General features: G+C 40.1%; 1 protein-coding gene across 4 annotated transcripts in view; it reads right to left on the bottom strand.

The window, feature by feature from the left end:
* The window catches only part of LOC121943083 (SPRY domain-containing SOCS box protein 4-like), a 63034-nt gene that overhangs the window by 3586 nt on the left and 34203 nt on the right, over positions 1-25245 (bottom strand). For all 4 annotated transcript variants that reach the window (XM_042486465.2, XM_088078595.1, XM_088078594.1 and 1 more), the window contains one exon: positions 19044-19933. In XM_042486465.2, coding sequence (XP_042342399.1) covers positions 19044-19752 — 709 coding nt within the window. In that variant the 5' untranslated portion in view covers positions 19753-19933. The remainder of the gene's footprint in view (positions 1-19043; positions 19934-25245) is intronic.

The raw sequence follows: 25245 nt of genomic DNA, 5'->3' as shown, positions 1-25245 counted from the left end.
CCTTTACATCACAAAATGGGGACTTTTATTGTAAAGAATTCATAGGAAATTAAATGTGTTCATCACTAAAAAAGTGAAACATAGTTTGCAACTTTTATTCAATTTAAAAAATTTCTCCTAATACCACAGGGAGGAAGAGAAGAAGCAGAAACAGCCACAGTGAGATGTTAGATGAAGAGTTGCAGACAACAGGCTCATACTGCACCTCTGCAAACAGATCATCTCCAACAGGTAAACCTCTTTACCTGCTGTACTGTGTGATGAAAAACCACTAGCAGCAAAAATAATGGGGGACATTTAGCCGTGGATCAGCTCGCTGCTTTAAAACGTCATCAGTCAAGACAAGGCATTATCATGTTCAAGACTAACCTTCAAGCAGGTAGGTTATACACGAACAAAAACATACTTATTATATTATAATCAATTTCTGCCAAATTATCCCCCTAAGTCCCACACACTGGACTAGGGATGCACAATATTGGAGTTTTTGCTGATATCCAATTTGCCGATAGCCAGTATTGATGAATCCACTTTTTATCCAAACCTAAATTTAGTGATAATCAATCAAGTCTCTTATATAGTGGAATTTACATCGTCTTATTGTGATGGTCCACCAGCAGATGGAGAAGTAAAATACAACGCTTTTTAATGTATGTAATATACATTCATTGTGCAAAATAGGAAAAATTCTTCAATTTCGGGTTGATGTTTTTTCTACCCGTCAACTCAGATATCAGTGTGTGATATCCACCTGAACAGATGAGGTGCTGATATTATTGTCATCTCTACACTAAAAAAAAGTGAAAGCAATCACAGTCCAAGAATTATTTTCATCTTTGGATTGAATTTACCGTTACTTGTCCATAATGCTATAGAAGAGTAACGGTATTATGAATGTGTGTTAATAAAAAAACAGTTGAAAGGGAAGCAGCAGCAGAAAAAAAATCAATATTTATGCATAGACATGTCATCACTATCTTCAAAATATGCCAGCAGAACATGGCAACTTCCCTCCCTCCTACTTTGGAGGCAAGTGATGTCGGTGTATGTCAGACAGAGAGACTCTCAACTGCTGTCCCTTTACGGATGTCAAGCTGCTCCACCTGGAAGCACCATCTGGTAGGGCTGAATTCCTGCTGTTCACAGTCCACTTACACACCGTGTGAAGGACATGAGCAGGGGCGTTTACACTCGCATACAAACATACTACACACACTCGTCGACAGGCTGGAGATTGAAAAGAAAAGTTTGTCGCTGTTTCCGTGAACTAGCCTGACCTGCAAAGTCGACGTGACTGTTTGCATAGAAATTCAAAAGACATCAATCACACGCTTGCCTGTGGCCTTGATAATGTGATTTAAAGACGGCGCCATCGTTTTGACAAAAAAGCCCTTTGTCTGGGCGAAAACCTTGAAAATGCTGTATCAATTGATGACAGCATCAAGGCTGTGACTGCCAATTGAATCACTGATTTTTTTTTTAAAATGTTGAATCTTTCCCTATTTTGCACTATTGAAAAAAGTGTTACGCCAGATGGAGTTGCTTCAAGACACACACCTTACATTATATACACAGAAAAACACACCAATTCAAACAAGCCTCCTCAGTGATTGATTGAGCCATTTCTCTCCACAGTCTATTTAAAGTGCACATTACCACAACCTGAGGCCCCCTGCCAAACAAATAAGAAGCAAATATGTGACCAGCCAGAAGTGCATTCATGGAACTGGAGGCCACCGAGCCTGCAGAAAGACCCCGGGCGTTCCTGTGGCCGTGAACTGCAGCCCTGGTGGCTACATGACCGCTGGCTGGTGAACACACAAACACACAGCTAAAAGGAAATGTGAGCTTGTCTGAAGAGAGGATTAGACAAAATCAAATAAAAATCGACTAATCTTACATTGAGATCCTAATTAAAAGCACAGAAATATTCACTTAATGTCTTGGTTTGAATAATGATGAACTTTCTAATGTTAAATCTGTTGAGAAAATCCCTGTGCTTTGTGCTGTTTTTAGCAACTGGCGGTGAACTTTTACAGGAAGCTCTCACTGAATTCCTCCGCTTTGGTCTGGTAAGTGACCTTTGCAAACAGCAGCGAGGGGAAATAATGAAATCCACCAGTGAACAGCGGCTGACAGTGTGTAAAGAAACGGAGCGCCGCTATCCTGATTTATTTGACTGCCATGTGCTTAATGAAAAGCCTTTGTAGGAGCACCTTGGGGACGAGTGGCAAAGTGTGGATCCATTTGTAGCCACATCGACACGGCAAGCGCCCATATCAGAGTGTTGAACTTGGACAGAACATAGACAATGTGCGGTGATGTGTGCAATGAGACTGTGCAGCTGATAAATCCTCACGGCGGCAAGAGAAGTACTTGGCAGAGCAATCACATCCCTCCAACATCTTATTACCCTTTTCTGCAAAGGCAAGTCCACGCTTTAGCACATCAGCTTACAAGATTAGGAACTAAGACTTATACAACCGGTAGTACAATCACGTCTCCATTCATCCAGCACCTTGTGACCTGCTGAACTCTGCTCTCACAGATAAAGCTCTCTGAGATCACACACTGCAAGCGCACGCTGAACCTCTGTGGAATGTAGGACCCCCCAGAGATGGATTTACTACCCGTTGGGCCTAACAGCACCTATCAATCAGTCTTACCGATACCAGCGCAGCGCCCGCATATAGGTAGTTTCCATAGCAACCAGCTCCTCACACCACCGTCGTGTGATGTCATTGTACTGACACAGACGCACTATGCATTGTGGCTGGATTTCAAAGTGCTGCCTGTTTTGTTGTCATTTAAAATGCTGAACCAAATATTGCTGTTCAGTATGAAGCATAATACAGTATGAGATGGAAGTGATTTCCTGCAGGATGCAGCCTTTTTAAACAGAGATCACACTATAGGGCCACTGCGAAGTCCCTTCTTTATGCCGCCTTTAGGTTTTTACACAGAACTGCCGTGTGATTTTAGATAACATGCTGGCATTTTTTTGACCAGGTAAAAAGACTCACTGAGATTTAAAATCTCTTTTCCAACAGCGACCTGGCCAAGAGGGCAGCATGAACCATAGTTACAACAATAAATACAGGCAGACAAATGCAACTATCACACATTATAAAGAGTGAGCACAGCGTGCAGTTAAAATGCAACACAGAACAGTCAGATACATTAATATGAGCAAATTTTCAATTTCAGTGAGAATTTCAGTAGCAATGACACTAACCAAGAGTGCTATTTTCTCCATACCCCACAGTGATCAGCTCAGAGAGTTTAAAGTCCTCCTGTAAATTATTCCAAGTAGACAGAGCAGCAAATTTTAAAGCTTTTTCAAGAGAATACTGTGAGAGCGCAGGCCTTGTTGCTGAGAAGCTGGATACTGTGTACCATTGTGCTTTACGTTTTATTACAGGCTGTAGATACCACATACACTGTACGCTGCTTCGTAGTGGCCTTTTCTGTCTGCAGGCTGTCGCATTCAATGGTTTTTATATATAAGGGCCGAGAGCGCGATTTGGCGCTGCTACTACTTTTGCTGCAAGTTTAAAGGCGAGACAACTCAGCCCGCCGCCATTCTGCTAACATACCTTTTATACAGAACGGCAAGGCGGGAAGGCAGCAAAACGGCGCAATATCCCGCCTTAATCAGGCAGCATAATAGAGAGACTAAAATTAGCTGTATCACACAGGATCCCAAAACAATAAGACAGCTTCCACCAAATTATATCAAGAAAATAAAATCTTGACAAATATTAGCATGTTAAAACATTTTACTGCTAAAATGTGTCAATAATTTGCCTTCTGTGGAAAATAACTCTCTTTTAGTTTCATTTTTCAGACAATTTTAGTAGTGAGCATATTTACCATGCGTTTACTTCATTCAGAACCCATATCATCCTTCTAAGAATAAAAAAAAAATGTGAATTATTACTTATGAAGTGCAACATTTTTAGTAGAAGTCAAAAATAAAACATGACTGCACTAATAAGGTTGATGCTAGCACAGCAGCATTACTCTCTGACAGTCCTCTCCTAAGGGAGGTGATGACATGACGTCGGTACAAACTCATTGAAAACCAGCCAATCCCTGTTGGCATGAGCTGGTCTCCATGGTAAGGGTTGCCTGGGGCGATAAGTGGTCCTGTCAGACAGTGGTGATGAGCGTCAATGGTAAGTGCACACAGTTCAGTATATGATCAAATTGATCAGCAACAATGCTAAGTGGTGAAGTTGTGATTAAAAAGCAATTTCAGACTAGTTCTAGTTAGTTAAATGATAAAACAATGCGGTTCAGAATTGCCCTGATTCATGGCTGCTCTTCATGAATTACATTACATGTTCATCTAAAAAATAAAATAGCACTCTTTTTCTGTTACCCAGAGAATTATATGTCCATTCTGTTTGGCTGTGAGGTTTTAAAATTTGCTGGAGGTAACAATGGAGGTCAATATCTGCCAGTTGTGAATAGTATTTTGAACAGCTGAAAAAGTTATAAAACTTTAAAGGTAGCAGCTTTGAATTGAACACATCGGCTCAAATCAATGTTATAAATAATAAGAGAAATGTTACTCTGTGATCTGGCCTTTTTCTTGAAGTTCATAAAGATCTTAGGGGCATTTTTTCCCTTTAAAGGGAGCTGTAACACTAACTTGACATATATCATTTCTTCAGATTTACATTTCATGTTCTTTCAAGTCATGACGAACCTCGAAACCAAAGTCTGACTGTGTGTGACTATCTACAGTATACAGCATGTCATCTTGAATCAATCTGAATCAGAATGAACAGGTAGCTTTAATAATTAATCCATACTAATTATCTGGAGCTCTTAGCTCATTCTTCATCCTTCCTCCTGTCCATCTCTACACTGCCTGTTCCCTCTCAACCATTCAAGTCCTTTTCTTTCTTTTTTTCCCCCATAATAGCCAGAGACTACTTTCTGACAAATTCATGGCACACTAAAGAGGAGATGGAGTGTGGGAAAGTGTGGTTAAGGACGACTGAGCGCCTGATGCACCGTTGGACTACAGAGGCCCGGGCTGGATGGCGCACACAACTACCTAACACTTAATCGAGAACAAAGTGGAGGAAGGAGATGTACGGCGGCACGTCATTTAGTCTGCCCTCACTGAGGTGAGACAGCGAGAATGCGACCGGTTGATGGTTTCCCCCAGTTTCCTCCACCCTCCTGCTCACAGCCCTGTGAATGTGTGCGCACAGCATATACATCAGCTCACCATGAGTCACAACACGGCCCAGTTATGTCCCACTTAGATATAAAGGGTAAGACGGGTCCATCTTTTTTGGCGAGTGCTCCAATTTACCGTTCATTTAACTCCACCCACTTCCTCCTGCACTCCCTTTGTTACGACAGATGTACCTTGGTAACAGGCAAAAGGGCACACTTCCAGCCATGCTTATCTAATAGATTAAAACTGTTGGGGCTGTCTGACCTAGTTAAGATGACTGGTGTTGTAAATTTACAGCCCTTAAGGTGCGAAAAGATTTCCAGTCCACTCTCACCGACGGGTCAAAGGGGAGAAAAGGGAGGAATATATTTCGGGACGGACAGAATTAGATCAATGACGTACGAGATAAAAAAAAAAAAAAAAGAAAAAAAAAAGAAAATTGGAGCAGAAAAGTGAGAGCGAGCGGCAGGGAGGATGCAACAGAGCAAACCGTCGCTCTGTATGTGATTGGAAACGCAGGTGTCCAAATTGAATCGTCCACTCAGAGCGGAAACCAATTGCTCACTGAACTAGTGACTCCTTCCACTGGAGATATCTGACTTCCTATTACTTCACACCGTCGAGGTAAGGAGTTCCAGACAGGAGCCCAAACTGCCGACAATTTGACTCCTCCTGCTGCTCTCACTCTGCTGAGGATAGAGTCTACAGACATGATAATAAAGAGGAGCGCTGGAATACCGGCATGCATTGATAAACTGCACAAATTACACTCAACAGCCACATGCACACACAAACACACTGGCTTTGACAATCTGTCAATTTGACTATGACTTCACATAAACGAAATATTTAAAATTATTCTTGTTTTTCCAAACCAAATATTGCTTAAACTCTTTTTTTCTTGGCTGCTTTTTTATTTTACTCACTAAATGTAGTTTGGCAACTTCTGGTTTGTTTTTAGAAAAGAGAACTTTAAGATTTGGGGTCATAGAGTAGTTTTGGAACATGATGTACAGAGAAAACATGACTGAAGAGAGCTGTTTACACAGTAACAGATCGCAAAGAATAAATTCAAGTGGGCTATAAAAATAAGATGGAAAACCACTCAAAACATCCAGACAATAAACCTTTTTTTTTCCATTCAATCCCCATTTTTTTGTTCGCTGGTGCTGAATTTTTATTATCACTGTTCCAAAAACGTGTCCAGAAAAGGTTCAACGGGGTTCGATTTAGTGCAACAAAATGGTTGTAATTCTGACAGAAAATGAATAAATGACCAGCCTTGTTCAAACAACAGAGGGCTCTCATTGAATATAAACACAGACAAATGAGTGCAGAAAAAAACAGCGACTATCGGTGTGGCTCCTGTGATAAATAACAGGTGAAACATCACATTTCTACCTATGAATTTTTTTCTAGGAATAAAATGCTCATAAAAAAATCAAGATATTTGTTCAAAAGCTTGGCTCACACTGTCTGTGTGACTGAACATAATCATCCTGTAAACCTGTTCTCCAAAACATCAATAACTGTGTTAGCTTTCTTTAATCATTGTTCATTTTAAGATTTTTCAGTTCTTAAAAGGTGACTTCAAAATGATCTGGAGCTGTTGTCAGGGCAACAAGTCAGCGGGCCAAATGTGAATAAGCACAAACATATTCACAATTAGTCAGATCGTGAACGTGACTTCATGTGAACCTTGTATATTATCCAACTTTCGACATACACGACTCCTTTTTTACAAGAATAGTGAAAAATGTTAATCGGATTTTAAAAGAGAAACCCAACAATAGTAAACTAAACTTCCTGACTATTTACCAATGAAGACAACATGACATTCCACTATGACATAATGTCTGGGGGATATATTTGAACACCGAACTTCATTAAAAGTACTTGCAGTAGGTACATACTGTACCGTATGTACTGGACATTCAGTTAGAATTGGCAACAGGTCAGAGATATTTTGGAAGGGTTTCATTTCATTGGGAGAATATTTGCAGGGTCAGATAATGTGTTTTGCAAGAACTCTTAATTCTGAAGAAACCAGGCAGAGAATAAATTTGAGGTTATTAACACTGGGTTAACAGCTGCTGCAGACACGCTCAAATGATGCATACAAACACACGGTCAACAACACGGTCGACATGGTCAACAAGACTGATGTCCATGAGTCTAAAGCCCCAGTACATGCTGGGAGGTTTCACTACAAACCTTTTGGAAGTCATGGTTTTGACCGTAGACTAGTGCTGGGTATCTTTTTTTTTTTAATTACAATACCAGTACCAATACCAGTATCCTTAAATTGATACCTGTACCAATAGAATATTTCATTTCATAGCTTTTTCTCTTTCACAGGAGTGATATAAAATGTTTTTTGCAGCATCTCAGCATGATGAACTGCCAACTTTGTCAAAAACAGTGCTTTCAACTTCACCATCCAGACTGTGCAGATTGTAGCTGCTGTGGTAGTGGGCCTACCACACATTGCAAAAGAATGCTGCAGTGATTGGCTGCGAGCAAAATCATTCAAATATAATTTGGATAGGACACAGGCATCCTGTGTCAAGGGTTCCTACAGCTTACAGCAAGTGGAATTTAAGACTTTTTAAGACTATTTCAATGACACTCAAAATGAAATGTAAGACTGATTTCACTGATTTTAGGTGATTCTAGTCATATTCTGTGATTTTTGTTTCTTTTTTAAAGTTACCTATTATTTTGGGATTAAACAATACAATGTCAGAAAAACCTTTCATGTCTGCATTTTTAAGACTTATGAATTAATTAAAGGCATTTTAAGACCAAATAAGGCCTTATTTTTAGATGGATTAATTTAGTGCCTTTGAAGACTTTTTAAGGATTTGCAGGGGACCCTGTGTAACTGGAGAAGTTCTGCCATTACTTGGCACTGTTTTATTATAGTTGATACATTAAAGGTATTGAGTACAAATACCCTGACAGCGAGAGAGAGAGAACAGCAGTGTATATAATACACAGAGGAGGACTGTTCAGTTCTCTCACAGGCTGCATCGCTGATGGATTTTTTTTTTTTAAAGCTATTTTGCTGTTCAAACCTTGATGACCGCTGTGATGGATGCCTGCCACGTCTTCTCACAGTGAATACACGGATACATTTTCACATCAGTTTCATTATTTAACCTTATGAGAGAGAGAACTCTGTGGCCTGCAACAATATCCAACAGTCAGAAAGCACAGGATGACAGGATGTTAATTTGGGAATCTCACTTCATTCCTCTTTGCTCACCAGCTTTATAGTGTTTAGTCAGATACATAGTCATCCATGCAGTTGGGATTAATGACAATTGAAGCTATGGGAAGAACCTGTTGAAGTTATTTCTGTGGTAAGAGGGTTTTTCTAACTTCTTTTGACCCAATCGATGTGCGAGTGGAAATAAGTTTTATTAGAGCACCAAGTGAAAAGGACTGGGACATACACCAGAAACACACTGGCTGCATGAGCAATGCGTAATGGCATCCTGGCCAAACAAGCGCTGCACGCTTGTTGTTTTGACGCTTCGGCAGCTGCCTGCTTCTATGAGTACTGCATTTCCACATATATAAGCACAAATTCCACTCATTTTTAAAGTCATGCAGCTCCTGAGTTTATAGCAACACGGTCCTGCAAATATTTCAAAATAAATATCTTGTGTCAATAACTGATGGGATTCTGTACTTTAAAAAAAAACCCCAAAAAAAACATCTTTGTATTTCCTCATCTCTGTGACAGAGAAAGACTTTTAAACTTGAAGTAAAAGGTGGGATAGAGTCAGGATTTAGACAGGTGGTATAGACAGCCATGTGCAGCATGCAGAAAAAATTGGCGAGCCACCGTTTCTCTAGATGTGCTGCGGCAGACAGGCAGCTGAGATGCACTGCTCATGCAGCCAGTGTGGCTGCTCTAACTTGTTAACACGGGCACCGAGAAAAAAAAGAAAAAAAAACAGGTTCGGCGAGGGTGACAGAGCCAGTGTGTTTAGGGCTTTAGAAAGGGTCAATTCACACATGTGAATCCTACCTAAGACAGACTAGTACATAAAAGTGCTTCTTCTGACCTTAGAACCGCATGTTAAATTGCATTCAGATTAACTAAAGGGCAGCATGTCTAAAAGGGAAACCTTCAACTACACTAACAGATAATAATGATTTAAAAGTTGCCCCAAGTTATCACCTATAATCACAATCATAACAGCATTTTCACCACGCCTCTAAGAAAAGGACAAATCATTTGTATCTGGAAGTAAGTTCACATCAATTGTTTACCTTGCCACGTAGTCATGACGCATTCGAGTGTGAATCGTGACACAGTTAACTGTGAATCGTGACGCAGTTAACTGTGAATCAAGCTATCTCACATATCCATAATCAATGTTGCATTTTAGTCACTATTGGTGAATAAATGCCATTAAATGCATCATGTTGTTTTCAACATCCCCACCACACTGACTGGCTCATTATTAATCCAAAGTAGCCTTCTGTGAAGCATTTCCCACATTCAACCTTAATTTATGCAAGGTCTAAACTCAAATTACAGCTTGCATCTGTGCTGTGAATGTTGCTAACAACCCTGAACTGCAGACAGGCAGAAGGAAGACATCTCATTTGCATAGGGCATGCCCTTAGCCAACAAACTAGTGAGCAAGCTGCCTGGTCAACAATTAACCACCCACCTATCTGCCAAAAAGTCAGCTTAACTGTTTCCACAGCAACCTGTCACCACAATTGGTTTGTAAACACTGAAAGGAAGGATTTGTGTTGAAAAGGATGAGGAGGGGGAAACAAGGAAGACAGTAGACAAGAAAGCGGGAGGGAGGAGATGAAACACAATGAACTGGAGTCAAACAGGGTTCATTTGCAAAAGGGAAGGGCAGGCATGTCAGTGGCATGTGTGAAAAGCTTCTTCCTCTCTGCTCTGTCTTGTTCGGGTGTTAATGAGTTTGGATCGGCTCGAAGCCATTTGGCTGACCACTGTGGTGTCATTAAGTTTGTCGTGGTGGATACAGATTTTATTCCTGTTTACACCTGATATTAATTAGGAATTGCACAATGATATTATTATGCCACTGATAACGGCCAATGTTTGCTTTATCAGCCAACATGCAGATTTCTGACAATATGAGATAGCGAGTTTTTATTGATTTCTTATTTTAATTGAAAAAGTGAGTACATACAAAATATCAACCCTCAGTTGAAGTATTTTTCTTTTCTTTTTTTGACAATAAATTAATATTACATACATTGAAGAGCATTGTATTTCATGTCTCCATCTGCTGGTGGGTCATCATGATAATTGTATGCATAATATGATGGTATTATACTACAGAAGAGACTTGATGATCACTTAAGTTAGATGGGGAAAAAAGCAGATAGATCGATATCACTATTGGTTATTAGCCAAATGATTTGTTACATATCGGCATATCGGATATCAGCAAAAAAAAAAATCTATATTGTGCATCCTTATTATTGACAGGTGTGTCTTAAGATCTAATCACCACATTCAGAGGTGGTCGGGACCTCATATGGCCTCATTCTTTTCAGAAGTGTATACGTTGATGAGTCCCTTAAACAGTCTCTACAAACTCACAACATCAAAATGGGTAAAGTTATTAATCCCATTAATAATCAAACACTGATGACTTCGATACTAAAAGTTAGCCCTGCCACTGTGCGTGTGGAGGCAGCCTCTCAGCAGAAGGGATGGGTACTGAACTTGGTACTTTTAAGGATACTGAGTACCCATTCATGTTAAATCTAATGGTGTTAAATGTTAGTACCCGAGAGCCCAGAATGCCGGCTTTAGAGAAAATGTGGAAGGGCCGCAAATAGTCCCGAAGCCTGAAAACCAGCTATGGAGCTCCAAGGCTCCGCAGAGATGCTGGGTTCAACTTCAGACGGGAAACAGAGGAGCCCTGAAGCTGGAGAGCTGGCCACAGGTCTCTGTGGCCAATCCATCAGCTTTCCCAGCGAGCCAAAATGACTGGTCTATTTTTTTCCGAGCAGACAGACAGAGACAGAAGCATCAGCTCAATGTGAGATTTAAAAAAAAAGCACAGGAGCAGAATGCAGTCCACATCACCCCTGCAGTTTGTTCAAAGATTTAATTTTTGTTATTACAGAGAAAGAAAAAAGGAACCATTAGGTACCAGTACTGAATTCCATGTATGGCTACCAATTGGTTCAGTGCGAAAAATATCTAACCCTATTCACACAGGACAAACCTCCAGCTGGTTAAAAAGGTGTTTTGGTCTTTGCAAACGAAAGTCATGTACATGTTTATGTGCATAAGGAGCGGGGAGGTGAGATACATGGAGACACATTCTAATGCAGGTATGAGCTGCCAGACTTAGAGCAGTCCACTTGTGATCAGATCACCCAAGACGTATGCTAATACCAGGTGAAAAGAGGCTCTTCAAATGATGGCTTTCTAGGAACAGAAGGACGAGGACAGCAATCTCCAGCAACCCCATTGTCGTTTTCTTTAAAAAAAAAACTTAAGAGACGCTAGGAAGTCAGAGTTGTGAACACTGATAAGAAATCATGTCTCAGTAGAGTTGTCTTTCAAGTGTCTGTGGGACCAAGGGCCAAAGGACTAAAGTGTTCACTGACATGCAGAAAGGATGAGAAAACTGCATTAATGCAGGGTATTAAGGGACAATACAGTCAGGAGAGTAAAGTATAAGGATACTTATCTCTTCTCACTTCCCAGGGAGTGAGAGATGGAGAATGAAAGAGTCTAAACAGGCGGGAGAAGAGGGGTGAAAAAGGACGTGAATAGACTACAAGACAAGTGAAAAAGCGAGAACCCAGAAAGTGAACAAAAAGTGAATCCTCTTTTGAGTCGCTATAGGAAGATGTACAAAAGCAAGATCTGGGAATAGGGAGGCACCGCCATCTCCAAGCATACATATTGATGCTTTCATTCATCTCTTTATTACGACGACGCGTAGACGTGCCTTATGCATGATATCATACACTGATCTCTCATGTGCATTCTGTCAGAGCACAAACTCTTTGAAAACTCGCAGCTCCCAAACTCAACTGATCTCATATATTGTACAAGGCTATATATGTATGAGTCAAGAGAATTTGAATATCATTTTTGACTGATCTATCAGTGGTATTATCTTTGATGTCTACAATGAAGCAAAAGGAAAAGAAATAAACAAAAACAAGTAATTGAAGTGAGTTCAGGCTCATAAGTCAGCATCATTATCCGTTTCTATTAGCAAACGTTGTTTTGCCAGACTAATGAAGCTTGGAGAAGCAAAACAGACTGATCAAGCTATTCATGCACTTCTCAGGCATCACTCTGAATGCATAAACTGCACAGATATTCTACAGCAAGTTAAGAGGATAATAACGATATATAACTTATCACCTCTGCCCTTTTAGCTTAAGTCCTGCATCTGTGACATATTAAAATCTCAACTAATGCAGTAAACTCACTATATAACCTTTTTCTTAATAAAAGAAACATTGTTATCCAAAAAAAGAGGGACGTGGTTTGTTGAAAAAATATTTTCACCGGTGGCCGTCATTTTTTTCCCATCTCCACATATATGTTGTGCAAGACGAGATCCCATTTTGTTCATCTCAATGTGTGAAACGAAAAACAACAATAAACATATTTCTAAAAATGTTGAACCATAAAATTGACACAGAAGCTTACTCAAACTTTTATGGACTAAATTTAACAAGTTCTTTGTTAATTCAGAAGAAAAAATTTATAACTTTATATATCACAAAACTTGACTTGACTATAAATAGTTATTCTTATTCAAATTTCTTAATATTTTTGACCTTAAACCTCAATATTGAGGTATTGATAGAGACAATATTGTAGGATTGACTATTGGTGCTTTAAAATATTAACGCAATGTTTGTCATAAGTAATCATCAGTAATGTGGATAAAATTACTAAGTGGATAAAAGCAAATAACAGAACAAGTAAAACAGTCTGGTAAGTAGGGCTCGACCGATACTGGTTTATCAGGGCCGATACTGATACCAGTTATTAGTACCTAATGAGACCAATAACTGTTCTTTGGAACTGATATGCCTTTACAATAAAATGAAATATTTCTGTCGAAAATACAAAGCAAAAGTTCCTCCCATGCTGACTTTTTCTTTTCATGTATTGCAGACTGACTTCCCTGGTGTTGGTTGAGTGTAATACTCACACTTTTCATGAATTAATTTTATCTGCAACCATTAAAGAAACACGCAGATACAGATAATCGGCAAAATGCCAAATATTGGCCCCGATAACGGGCCAGTACGATAATATCTTGACCACTACTGATAAGTTCAGAAAATTACGTCTCTTTGCTGCAATGCAGCTTTTAAAACCAGGAAAAAACAATACAATATTACAAAAACCTACGTTTAAAGGATATCTAGTCTCAATATCACGATATTGACATATTTATATTTGACCCAGCCCTGTTGAGGACCCACCCAACTGACCAGCTGAGGGTCCCAGGGTCTCACTACACTGAAAACCTATCAACACCACTAATATGTATAGCACTGGTGGTGGCAGTATCTAGCGGAGCTTGAGGGCCCCTAGAGTGTTTTTTTTACTGTCCTGTGAGCAGCTGTCACAAATCAAAATCATTGCAGCAGAACCAGAGAGATTGTCTTTTGATTCCATGCATCAATCCTCACTGTCAAAAAAAAAAAGCCACCTAATTTACCCACAATGCAACTCACGCACCTCCAGTTTGGTCAAAGATTTGGGTGTGTTATGCTGTCTGTCTTTTTCTTACTCCACACCCCCACATTTTTTTCAACAAGTGACATTACTCGAGGCTATTTATCACACTTCACGCGCTTCCCTCTGGAGACACAAAAGGCTTTATACAACTTTCTTCACATATGCAGCAGCACTCCCCAAGACCTGTAAACAGACTTTGATGCATAAAACCAGTGGAGTTTCCCTTTACAGAAACAAATCCCAACACATCTGGCACAATGTGGGCATCGCTTTGGAGTCTTCTTTTTTACCACCTGCTGTAAGGCTGAGTAGGCTGAACGCTCACTTAAGTTTTAGCAGTTTCGCAAATATTTTCTTCCTTCCACCTCAGGAGGAAAATATGCTGCTTTTTTTGTTTAAATTTGTTCACAAACACACAACAGTTAGTTGGTCGAGAGGCATTCCATGACCTTTAATATACAGTACAACATCACTGGGACTTAATATGTAAGTATTCATCTGCTTTACAGGTTTTCTAAACCTGTATGTAGGCATACATTAATGGTACGCTACTTATCTAACACTAACATAGATTGTAGCAATGTTTAAAGAGCGTGGAAATCCCCTTCTGACTGCTCGAAAAATACCTAAGCAAAATTCTGCCTGATTCAAAAGCGGGTTTTGGTATATCGCCATTACTTGGGAGGAAACCAGCTGTCAAAGATATTACTAGGATGTGCATTGAGGCAAGGGCACACTCGTCTTACATCAACAACAGCCTGAGAGCAAACGCCATACAGAAACTCTCTGATAAGGGAGTCAAGGTGACAGAGATCATAGCCGTGAGTGAGCAAATGCTAGCACGACGTCCTGTCTGATCAAACGAACTCATCTGAATCACAGAGGTCACCAAAGTGACTGATAACAGAATCTGATTTCACTGGAAACACAGAGATAAATGTTCATGATAGTAAGCAGCAGGTCTGTGCATAACAGCTAGACCTAGATCACCCAAAGTATCAAGCTAGTGTGCGGGAAAATGTTTATGTGTTGCTAGGCAACAGCTGTCAGTTGCGAAGCAAAAAGCAAAATCATTAAAAAAAGTAACAAATCATAATCTGTTGTTGCTTATTACTGTTACTAATAAATGACGCTTGTAAAACTGTTGTATAAAAGCATATCACACTCGAGGTCATGCTGATTTGGCGGCCTCGTGCTGGAGAAAATCACAGCCGTGATGATATACAGTACAAAAGCAGTCCTTCTTGTGTGATATCGCTTAATTAAGGCATGTCCTCAACTCGCTCTGATATTGCATAGGGAAGGTAGAGTACAGCAGCTTTTATATGATCCATAATCACTGGATCCATAATCAAAACAATGAGCTGAGAATACAATAAGTACTGTAGAGAGGATGTTGATTCTCAATGTTATCTGCAGCTATTTTTCCACTTAAAGGCAAAGCCAGTTATTTCTTGGCTATTACAAAAAAAAATACCCAAAGCAATTTAAGATTAATGGACAGACACATCAATGTTCATTAATTGCAAATGTCTCCAAAATATTGGTACTTCGAGAACATATTTTTGACTCCGGCTTGATCTTACACTGGACCCAAAACAGTGAGAACATTTCCATAAACCACAGGCAATAATGATGATCTTCCAAATGCATGACAGATTTTGGACTGGACCATATTTTCGTGAAACATGAATATGGGCCAGTCTACATTATGTGCACGTAAGCTGCTTAACAGATATACACACACCTAACCAGACGCTTCCCACTATGCAAGGCCAGACACTGAGCTCAGAGGCACACTGGGACATCTTCCAGAATTCCTCCTCTACTGGCTGCCATCAGCCAGCACGCACACACACATGGCTCGCAGCCACGGACACGGTGTCCGTGCCTCGCTGTCGGCAACGCCCCCAGCCCGCTTTGGCTCTTTGTGCAACATGCAGGCTGGAGCGGGAGGGAGGACTGAGGCCTATTACACAATCTGAGGGGCAGACTTGATTGAGATGACTAGTTTTAACAGTGACATTTAACAGCAAACAGCAGCAGGGCAGAGAGAAACTGTGAAAAAGACAAGCTGACGCACACACATCTTTGTGGTGAGTTCAGGACAGTGGTGAAACTGATATTCCCATTGGGTTGGATACAGTTTTGAGTCTGTGAAAGTTGGAGGAAGACTGTCTGAGAGAGTGCTGAAAAGCGACAGACAGGCAGACTAGAAATAGTACACAGAGGATGTTTAAGCTGCTCTCTATTGGTAAACAAAGCAGCGGTCCCTTTCATTGTGGGCTTTTTATAGATGGGTGCATACAGAAATGTGCGCTCCATATCCATCCTCTCTGAAGGAAAAAAATGACAAATGCAAGTAGAGCCTTCCTGCCTTAACCCCTAAATTCTGTACATTTCTGGAGAGCCAAGACCCGGTGTAAGTATTTGGAAATTATCCGCACCAGTACTCCCTGAGGACAAAGTTTAAAATACTTTTAAAATCCCCAATATTACATAAATCTTACACTTTAAAGCTACCATTTGAGCCACACTAAGGAGTGTTGGACTAGGACTCTGGCAGAGGGTTAGGAGTTTAGTGATGGCTGTCAAAATGACTCAGCTCCCTGACTCAGACTCCTTTCTCTGTCTATCTTTAAAACAATTGCACTTTGTCATGCAACGAGACACACACATAACTTATGAGTGAATAGGCGTCTTCCCTTGAATTGGTTCCTGTCTCGCTCTTCTTGTCCTACTCTGTGCTGTCACCGGTCTACAAGCGCAAATCTCACCCCGGGTCTTCACTGTCTTGATAAGTGGATCTAAAGCTATCTGGACTATAATAAACTAAGAAAATCACTACACTATAAAAAATGACCTAACACATCCACATTTCCAGATTTCTGACAAAAATGTAAACTATCATCGTCATACTAAAACAAGCACAAGTTTTCATACTTGGAAGGTAAGTGGAGGGCTCTGGGTTTTTGGCATTTGATGTAATACAAGTTATTACACACAGTGCATGAATGAACATATCTTAAAAAGCTGGATGAAAGGTTCTGATGAATAAGGGAGTATACAAAACTTAAATGCAGATTAGGCTGAAAAGGTTAATACATTTTGACATCAAACATATCTGGGTGCAAAGGATTCTGCAGAGCTCAAAGATGTCTTGCTTTGGAAGACATCTGAGCCTTTTAGCTGCACTGTTTCTCGTAGAGGGAAAAAAAACTCTAGGCTACTGTACTAAACGATGCCATTTAACACATTTGGATAAATCATACCGCTCAAACACTGAGCGCTGCCAGGAAACAGGAGGAAGGAGTAGGGGATGTTGAAGACAGTTTAAAGAAATGTGACACAAAGGGGTTGTCCCATCAAGTTGTTTTTGGCCCTGATCCTGATCAGAGTCCTGGTGCTGATTCAAAATCATGAGGTTGAAATAATTTAATGTTTGACATGATATGAATAAAAGTTATAGAAACTCTGTTAATGCAGGCATCGGCTTGCAGAGAGCACACAAACTCAACAACAGCCAAGAGTTTTTTTTAGCCATCAAAGCACTCACGAATTTAACATTAATTAGTGTCAGCTGATATGACCTGCTGTCACAGACGCTTGTCATTATAACGAGTACCAGCAGCGCGCTGCGTTGGCCAAAAGTAAAAAGCTTAATGTTTTGTTCGCTGCTCTTTGCTCAAAAAGAAGACAGGGAAAGACGGCAGACTCATCACCATTTAAGGTGAGCAAAGCCACGTGTGTTTTCCCAACGTGAGTGTCAGAACTACTAACAATTATTGCAATCATCGATTAATTTGTGGATTATTTTCTCGATTAATTGATTAGTTGTTTGCTCTTTAACTTGTTGGACAGTGGTGAAAAAAAAATCAGTGTTTCCCAAAGCCAACAGTGATGTCCTGAAATGTTTTGTCCACAGCCCAAATATATTCAAATGTCAAATTAGTTGGTGACTAATTTAAAGTTAACAACTAATTGATTAATCATCTCAGCTCCAGTCAGAATAGATTAGATTAGAATAGATTAGATTCAAATGTATTTTAATCTAATCAAAGATATACTGACTGGAGCTGAAACAATGGATCAGTTAGTTGTCAACTTTAAATTAGTTGCCAACTAATTTAAAAATATTTGCATACTAATTTTTACTTGCAAAATGCTGCCCGTAGGACCTGGCTATTATCAAGGAGAGCAAGGCTAACAGGCTGAGGTGAACCAAAAAAAAAAGATAGCATTTTGAAGCGCATTATTTTAGCTGATATGGATCTATTAAAGGCTTATTTTGGCGATTTTCAACCAGCTTTGAATCAAAACAGTGTGGGTAGTATGTATAGATGAACTGTGGTAAACTTCCTAACATCTAACCAGTACCTAGATATCCCTCCTCCCCCTACAGCAAAACTCCTCCAAATGAGTTTCACTGGCTCTTTGGGCTGTTACTCAAACTATATATATATTTAAAAACCCTGTTAAGCTCTAATAGCGGGCATTTGTGAACAGGAAGTGGCTGCCATAGCACCATACTATGGAGGCCAAAAAAACAAAGATCAGACAGTAAAACTTAATAGTGCTGATCAAATGTAAATCAATATTCTGTTACAGAGTTGCCAATTTCTCACCTCAAATGTTTTCAGAAACATGTTTTAGCTAGCCGTTTAAGTGTAATATGAGATCACTGGTTGTAATTGTTGTCCACATCACATCACCTTACCAGTCTGGTAAGGCGTGATACATTCCTATAATTGTAGGTTTTCTACCTCTTGAGCAAAAGCACCCTTGTTCTCCATTTTCTCTGGTCATGCAGCACCAATTTCCAAAGTATTTGCACATTTTTTACGGCAAAAACTGCTTAGTTTTATGTGAGGACTCAGACATCTCCAATGACAGGAGCACAACACAAACGCCTCAAAATTGGGCATTTCAAAACATCATTACTCATACTGCCTGTCAATAAACAGCTCTAAGAACTCAACAATAGTGAAACAAGAAAATATCTGCACAAATGGCACCATCCCTGTTGAGCCGCTTGTCAAATATTTAACTGTCACTGAGTTTTTAAAATGTGTGTGTGTTTGTGTGTGTCAGTGTTGTACCACTTACGATCTAGTCCATTGACGTAGCGAATAGATACTTCACAGTGCCCCCACACAGCACTGACGATGGGATACAGTCTCTTGCCTTTAAGCCCTCTAAAAGCTACTCCCAGATATTGTCCGTCTACCATGAAGCTCAGTGTTCCTTCGTCCATGTCTAGTATTACTGTCAGAGAGTCTGGGAGCACGAATGACTCGTCTGGCTCCAGGAAACATGGATACGTGGGTGCTGACGTGGAAACAGGCCGGTTCTTTCCATCATGGTAGAGTCTGTTCCGACCCAGGTCCCAGCCCCAGGACTCACAGTCCGAGCCCACCAGAGCTGTGTAGCCCACAGAGTGTAAAGATGCTTCAGCAGTGGCCACGCCCACAACTGCGTGGGTGCCTCTCTGTCTGGCCGGCCAGTGAATCCTCCACACATGGAGGCCCCTGGTGTAGCCCACCTTCCCACGGATACAGTCTGTGCTCTGTGCCACTGGATGTCTGTGAAACGTCAGCTTGTCATCCTCCTTGACAAAGACATTGAGTGATCGGTCGTCGGGGTTCCAGGCGTGGCGGAGCTGCGTTTCAGGGCTGGCGGCAGGCATGTCCAGCAGTAAGTCGAGCCGGGGGGGCCGACAGAAATCCGGGCCCCGCAGCTCTCGGCGCACTGGCCGATAAGAGGGCTCCCCGCGTACATCCACCGACTTGATACTGCCAGAGATCTTCTGGCCCATGGCTGGGTTGGTCCAAGGGAAGAAGGGACTGAGGGGAGGGAAATGGATGGACCGAGGGTGGTGATGAGGGGGTGGTAGGTCCTGACGTTACCTCATTGGGCGCAAAGGCATCAAAGTGGGTCCTGGGTGGAAAGGTACTGTTGGACACACACGTTGTCTTCAGCAAGGGGGAGCCACACTCCTAAAACACACACACAATAAAAACATTATGTAGCTAATGTACAGTCTTAAACAGTTTAACAGCAGTCACTCTTGGCTAATCAGTCATTGCTAAGCAGACCGGACGCAGCTGCTTCACTGCTTTCTTGACTCGACTGGAACTTGTATCAATGTCATACAGTACTCCAGTGCAAAGCTAAGTTGTCAAATGCAAGTTTAAAATCAATGAAGACCACTTGCATTTTCAATAAATAATAATTATATATATATATATTCAAATAGTGCATATAATAAACAGTCTAAGCTTAAAAAATATAAAATTAATACGTGGCAGCAGATATTTTAACCATGGCAGGCTGCCACAGAAACAAATGTGTTGGAAACCCTGCATTCATAATGCTTACAATACTTATTTACCCATGACAGCCAGAAACCTTCTAAATATTATGAACTTAAAGGACAAATTATTACACTTTATGGTTTTTCTTGTAATACAATTACCATATTTGCATCATGCAAGTCTGTTCACACAATTTAGCCTTACTAGCAAAACCAAATACTGTAGTAATTTTGTAAAACTGAATCATTGCATTTTGAGTGTTGGTTGGCTAAAACAAGCCATTTGTAAGATGTCACCTTGGATACTGATTTATAATCTTCACTTAATTGATGTTTTATGGACTAAACCAAGGGTGTCCAATATTTTCTGAGTGGGGGCCAAATTAGATATTATGAAAAATAACCTGAGGGCCAGCTGCTCCTCATATTAAATTGGCTATTAAAGACAATCCCATTCAAATCAGACAAATACAACTGTTTCTTGGTTCAGTAAAACAATGTTTCCACTGCTTCCGAAAGTAGATCACTGTGGTCACTGTGGACCTAATGTCTCTTTGCTGTGGCCATGTCTGCTACCCAGAAGGAAATGTCTGCTGTTAGATAACTGTTCTGTTTGCTTGTTAACCGTGCATTAATGAAAACACATCAATTCTGCTGGCATAATTCCTACTTGATGCATGTCTATAAACTGTATGATAGTCCTGTAAATGTGAGGTGAGGGAGAAAATTAAAAATGATTTTGCTTTATTAACAAATATTGCATGGCAGGCCACATATATTATATTTTGAAAGTCCATCCGAGGGCCATATAAAGGTAGCTTGAGGGCCACAATCCCCGGGCCAGACTTTGGACATGGCTGGACTAATTTATTAATCTGTTAAATTGTAAAAACACTTGGCAAATACTTGACCCTGAAAAATGTTTGTTTTCTGCAGCCATAGCTGGTGGGCAAGACGTGATGAGCAAAATAGTTGTTCTTTCTTAAGTATGCAGTTCAAACACAGACACTGGCAGAAACAGAGGCAGAAATATGGCATCGACAGCGCTGGCTTCCAGCCAGAGCTGCAGAGAGGAGGGGGACTGACAGCCAAGGAGAAGTGAAGGATGAACTTCTCTTCACTTCTGGCATTCAACTAGAAAACCATTTCCTGTCTTCAGTTACCAGTCTTGAGTGTGGACAAACACATTAGTCTGTGCAAGAATGTATCTCTTTCTTTTTTTGTCACTTGATACCTTGACAGTTGTTTGGAAGCTATGCACTAAACAACAAGACTGCAGCAGGACTAACGTGTGAGCTGGCTCTCTACTGCACAATTACACAAGCTGAGAGGATGACACCTACCAACATCAACCAATAAAATATGGTCTCCTTCATAGACCACCCCATCAGCTCTGTGTTTTGCTGCATGCAGATACAAATTACCCCCCTGGCTAAGAAACACACACTCAGTAGTTTATACCTTAATTCAATGCATATTGAACAACGGTTTTTAGGGTTTAGTGCCTTTTAGGTGAGTTTATGTGCAACCCTCCGATAATGAAATATTAACTGAGACACAGAGAGGATTTATGCAAACTTGCTGCCAACTTCCTCTGAGTAATAGTCATGCACCATGTACTCCCTCGTCTTAGCTAATCCCTCCCTCACCAAGCAAACAAATGAGATGCAATCCATATTTTATAACTCTTTAGAAGAAAATGTATCATGTACATGCTGAGCTTTCACAGCAAGTAAACAGACGTAACTAATCTATTTCCGAACATATTTCCCTGTATGGCCACGTCAAGAAAAGTGCTTTCAAATGTGCTGACTCTTTGTCTTCACTCCTAACATTTTGTCCTATATGAACTCCCTCAAATGTTTTCCTCCCTCCCCTATAGTTTCTCAGGAAAAGACTCTGCATGACTTTTCCAAGGAAAGTACAGAACAGTAACCGGTACTGACCCACCAGGGGAAGCTGGAATCACACACACATAGATGCAGGTGTGTGTACTCTAGGATACTTTGAAATGAACAAATGAAACAAAAACAAGATAAGATTTACACATTAAAATCTTGACAATTGACAACAATAAAACGAGTTGCATTTCAAATTAAAAGGCAATAAATGGAAACAACTTCAGCTTGTTCTGCAGCCACATCCCGAGTTCATCAAGTATGCACAACATGTCGATGTTGCTTGCATTTCAAAAGGCAACAAACAAACCAACAAAAGGCATGCACTCATTATTTTGGCCTCTGATCACATAGAAGAGCATGACTTTTTCACACCATTATCTTATGTTTCTACAGTCTGTTTAAATGTCACAAAGTAAATGCAAATCGAACTGTTGAGGTGAAAGGACATGCAAGATCAAGAAAGAAGTCAATCGGCAAGATGATAAATGGGCGACAGCTTAAACAACAACACAAAGACTGACGTATCCAGCTACTGTGTGGCTGGCAAACAGTCATTTCCAACAGTATCTCACGATCACAGCCCATTAAAAGTCACAAACTCTACATATGCATATTAATTAATTTATATCAGACATGATGCATGAAGTTATTTTGGGAAAAATGAGAAAATGTATCTCTCAGAATAATGCTGTCACAGACAGCGAGATCGTAATCACAGTGGCCATCGACCACTCAGTTGACATTATTAAGTGTTTGTGACATTTTTAAAAAAGTAATAATTACATTTTAAATAGGGATGCACCAAAAAAATGGCATTAAACTTCCTGAGTTGTTAGTTTTTTTTTGTTTGTTTGTTTTTTAATATTCTGTCCGTGTTTCACTTTTTTTATCTTTCTGCCTCTAAATTCAGATGTTTTGGCAGGTCAGTGAACGCATAAGTTCTGCTTTTTCCTCTGCAGCAGTTTGTAAAGTTTGAGGCACAGGGTGGATAACTGACCCATTGATCCAATCAGATTTTTTAAATCTTAAAAATAATATAAAAAAAAGAAGAAGAAAAAAGAAAGCAAACTTTTTAACCCAGTACAATTAACTATTAAGTTTCCTTTTCACTGCGGCAGATGTTCTGCTGCTCTGTCTGCACCCACGGTATGTTCTGTATTCTGCCAGCGTGGTGCAGTGAATGCCCAAACAGTACATATATGCAAACAGCACTCCTAATGAACAGTCATTAGTCACTTATTTTTTCATAGTGTGGATTTCTTTGTCCCCCCTTTTGGCAGAAAACAGGTGACATATAACAACAAAACAAAATAAGTAACAATATAAAAATTATCTGTACAGGCCATGTTATTTTAAAAAATCAGTGTAAGCCCAGAATTTCAAAAATTGGCACCTCCCTAATTTTAGAAAGAAATTTTCTACCTATTCTTCCTTTCAACAAACTCAAAAACTCCCCTTGTGCAATACTAATGATGAAAAAATTACAACATACTGTGCAGCCCTACTGCTAATGCACACACACTTTGTTGGCAATCCCTCAAGCATTAACTGTCACTGGGGACACTGAGCCAAACAATTAGGAGATCATTTATAAGAATTAGAAGGGGAGGAGAGGGAAAATGTGATGAAAAAAAAGGGAAAAAATCAGTTTAGATGTCCTCCATATTCACAGTGACATACAACGATGTCTGCCATTCATCCACAGCAGTCTAGCCTGGCTTGTACACACGTCTGAAGTCATTCAATCTGGTGTTATGTATCCAAGAGTGCACTGAGCCTGGGTCCCAGTCTTTTATTACGTGCGAGTTTTTATCAGCATATTTTAAGCTTGTCATAGTGATGGGTAGTACTGGTCGAATAAAATTCACTGAGGAAATCAGATGCTCCACACTTGTCTGCCTGAGTGTCCTGCAGGACTGAAATATCACAGCAGCACTTCAATAGAAATAATTGGTTTTAACCATGGAAAAACTTTAATTATTATCTGCTTGTCTGTCCTGCAGAGTCTACAAAACACTATCAAGTTCAATTTTTTTTGTTCGGCTGGATCCTGGCTGCATCAGGGATTTGTGATTCCAGCCAGAGGGTGTTTTTGGAGAGCAAGACGGCAGAGGCAGAGAAGTGCTCCTGTCAGCCTCTCTATAAAAACCCTTTGGGAATTTTTGATGTCATCCACATGGAGCTGCTGACATCAAAAAGACACTTCCAGCTGGTGAATATCAAACTTCATATCAACTTCACCCCTGTGCTTGACCGGCAGGAGTGCCTGTGCCCTGCTGTGCAGAGAGTTGACGCTCACACACAAACACAGCTGATTGTAATTGATTTAGCAACCCTAATATGTACCCTAGTATTGTGACATGCTAGCTAATAATTGCTTGATGAACCGACAAAGGGTACACCGAGATCATTTCAGCACTTGAATCTGCTGCAGAAACAATAACAACCAACAAACAGCTGTGTAAACCCTACAGACATTTCATTATTTCCTGAAAAACTCAGCACATTTGGCAAGCCATGCTGCTGTCATGAAACAACAGCAATGATGGTTTTCCTAGGAAAACAAAAAATGTTTCCCACAAAACTAACAGCAGTTGCAAGTGGGAGAGCTCAAAATAAACTACTGACCCTGTGGTCACACTGGCAGTCACAACAAAGCGACCAGTAGTTCTGTTTCAATGAGCGCTGAGAAAATGGCAAAAGACATCTGGGGAAAATTGGGAGTCAAGGTCATAGTCAGGGATACACAGATTCTGAAATTCTGGGCAAAACCGATAACAATGTTTAAAGTAACAATTTAACTGACATCAGATACAAATAGTTTTATAATGATGTTTATTTTGTTTTTGTTGTAATTTATTCTCTGCTTTGCGCAATCTCCATTATAAAAATATAAATTAATAACCAAACTTTTTATGAGTCATTGTTATGACAAAAAACACATTTCCTCTTCAAAAGTATTTATTCAAGTTTCTCACAATAAAGGTCATTGGTAAGTGTCATCTTATTTTCTGACAGGCAGATGGCAGTCAACAAGGCCAATACAGGAATATACCGATGCTTGGATGACAAATCTGTGCATCCCCAATCATGA

The sequence above is a fragment of the Plectropomus leopardus genome, chromosome 6, assembly GCF_026936395.1.
Source record: "Plectropomus leopardus strain MGB_pleo_1.0 chromosome 6, ASM2693639v1, whole genome shotgun sequence".
Classification (NCBI taxonomy): Eukaryota; Metazoa; Chordata; class Actinopteri; order Perciformes; family Serranidae; genus Plectropomus; species Plectropomus leopardus.
Note: the sequence above shows the minus strand (reverse complement) of the source record. Positions and strands in the feature narration are given on the sequence as shown.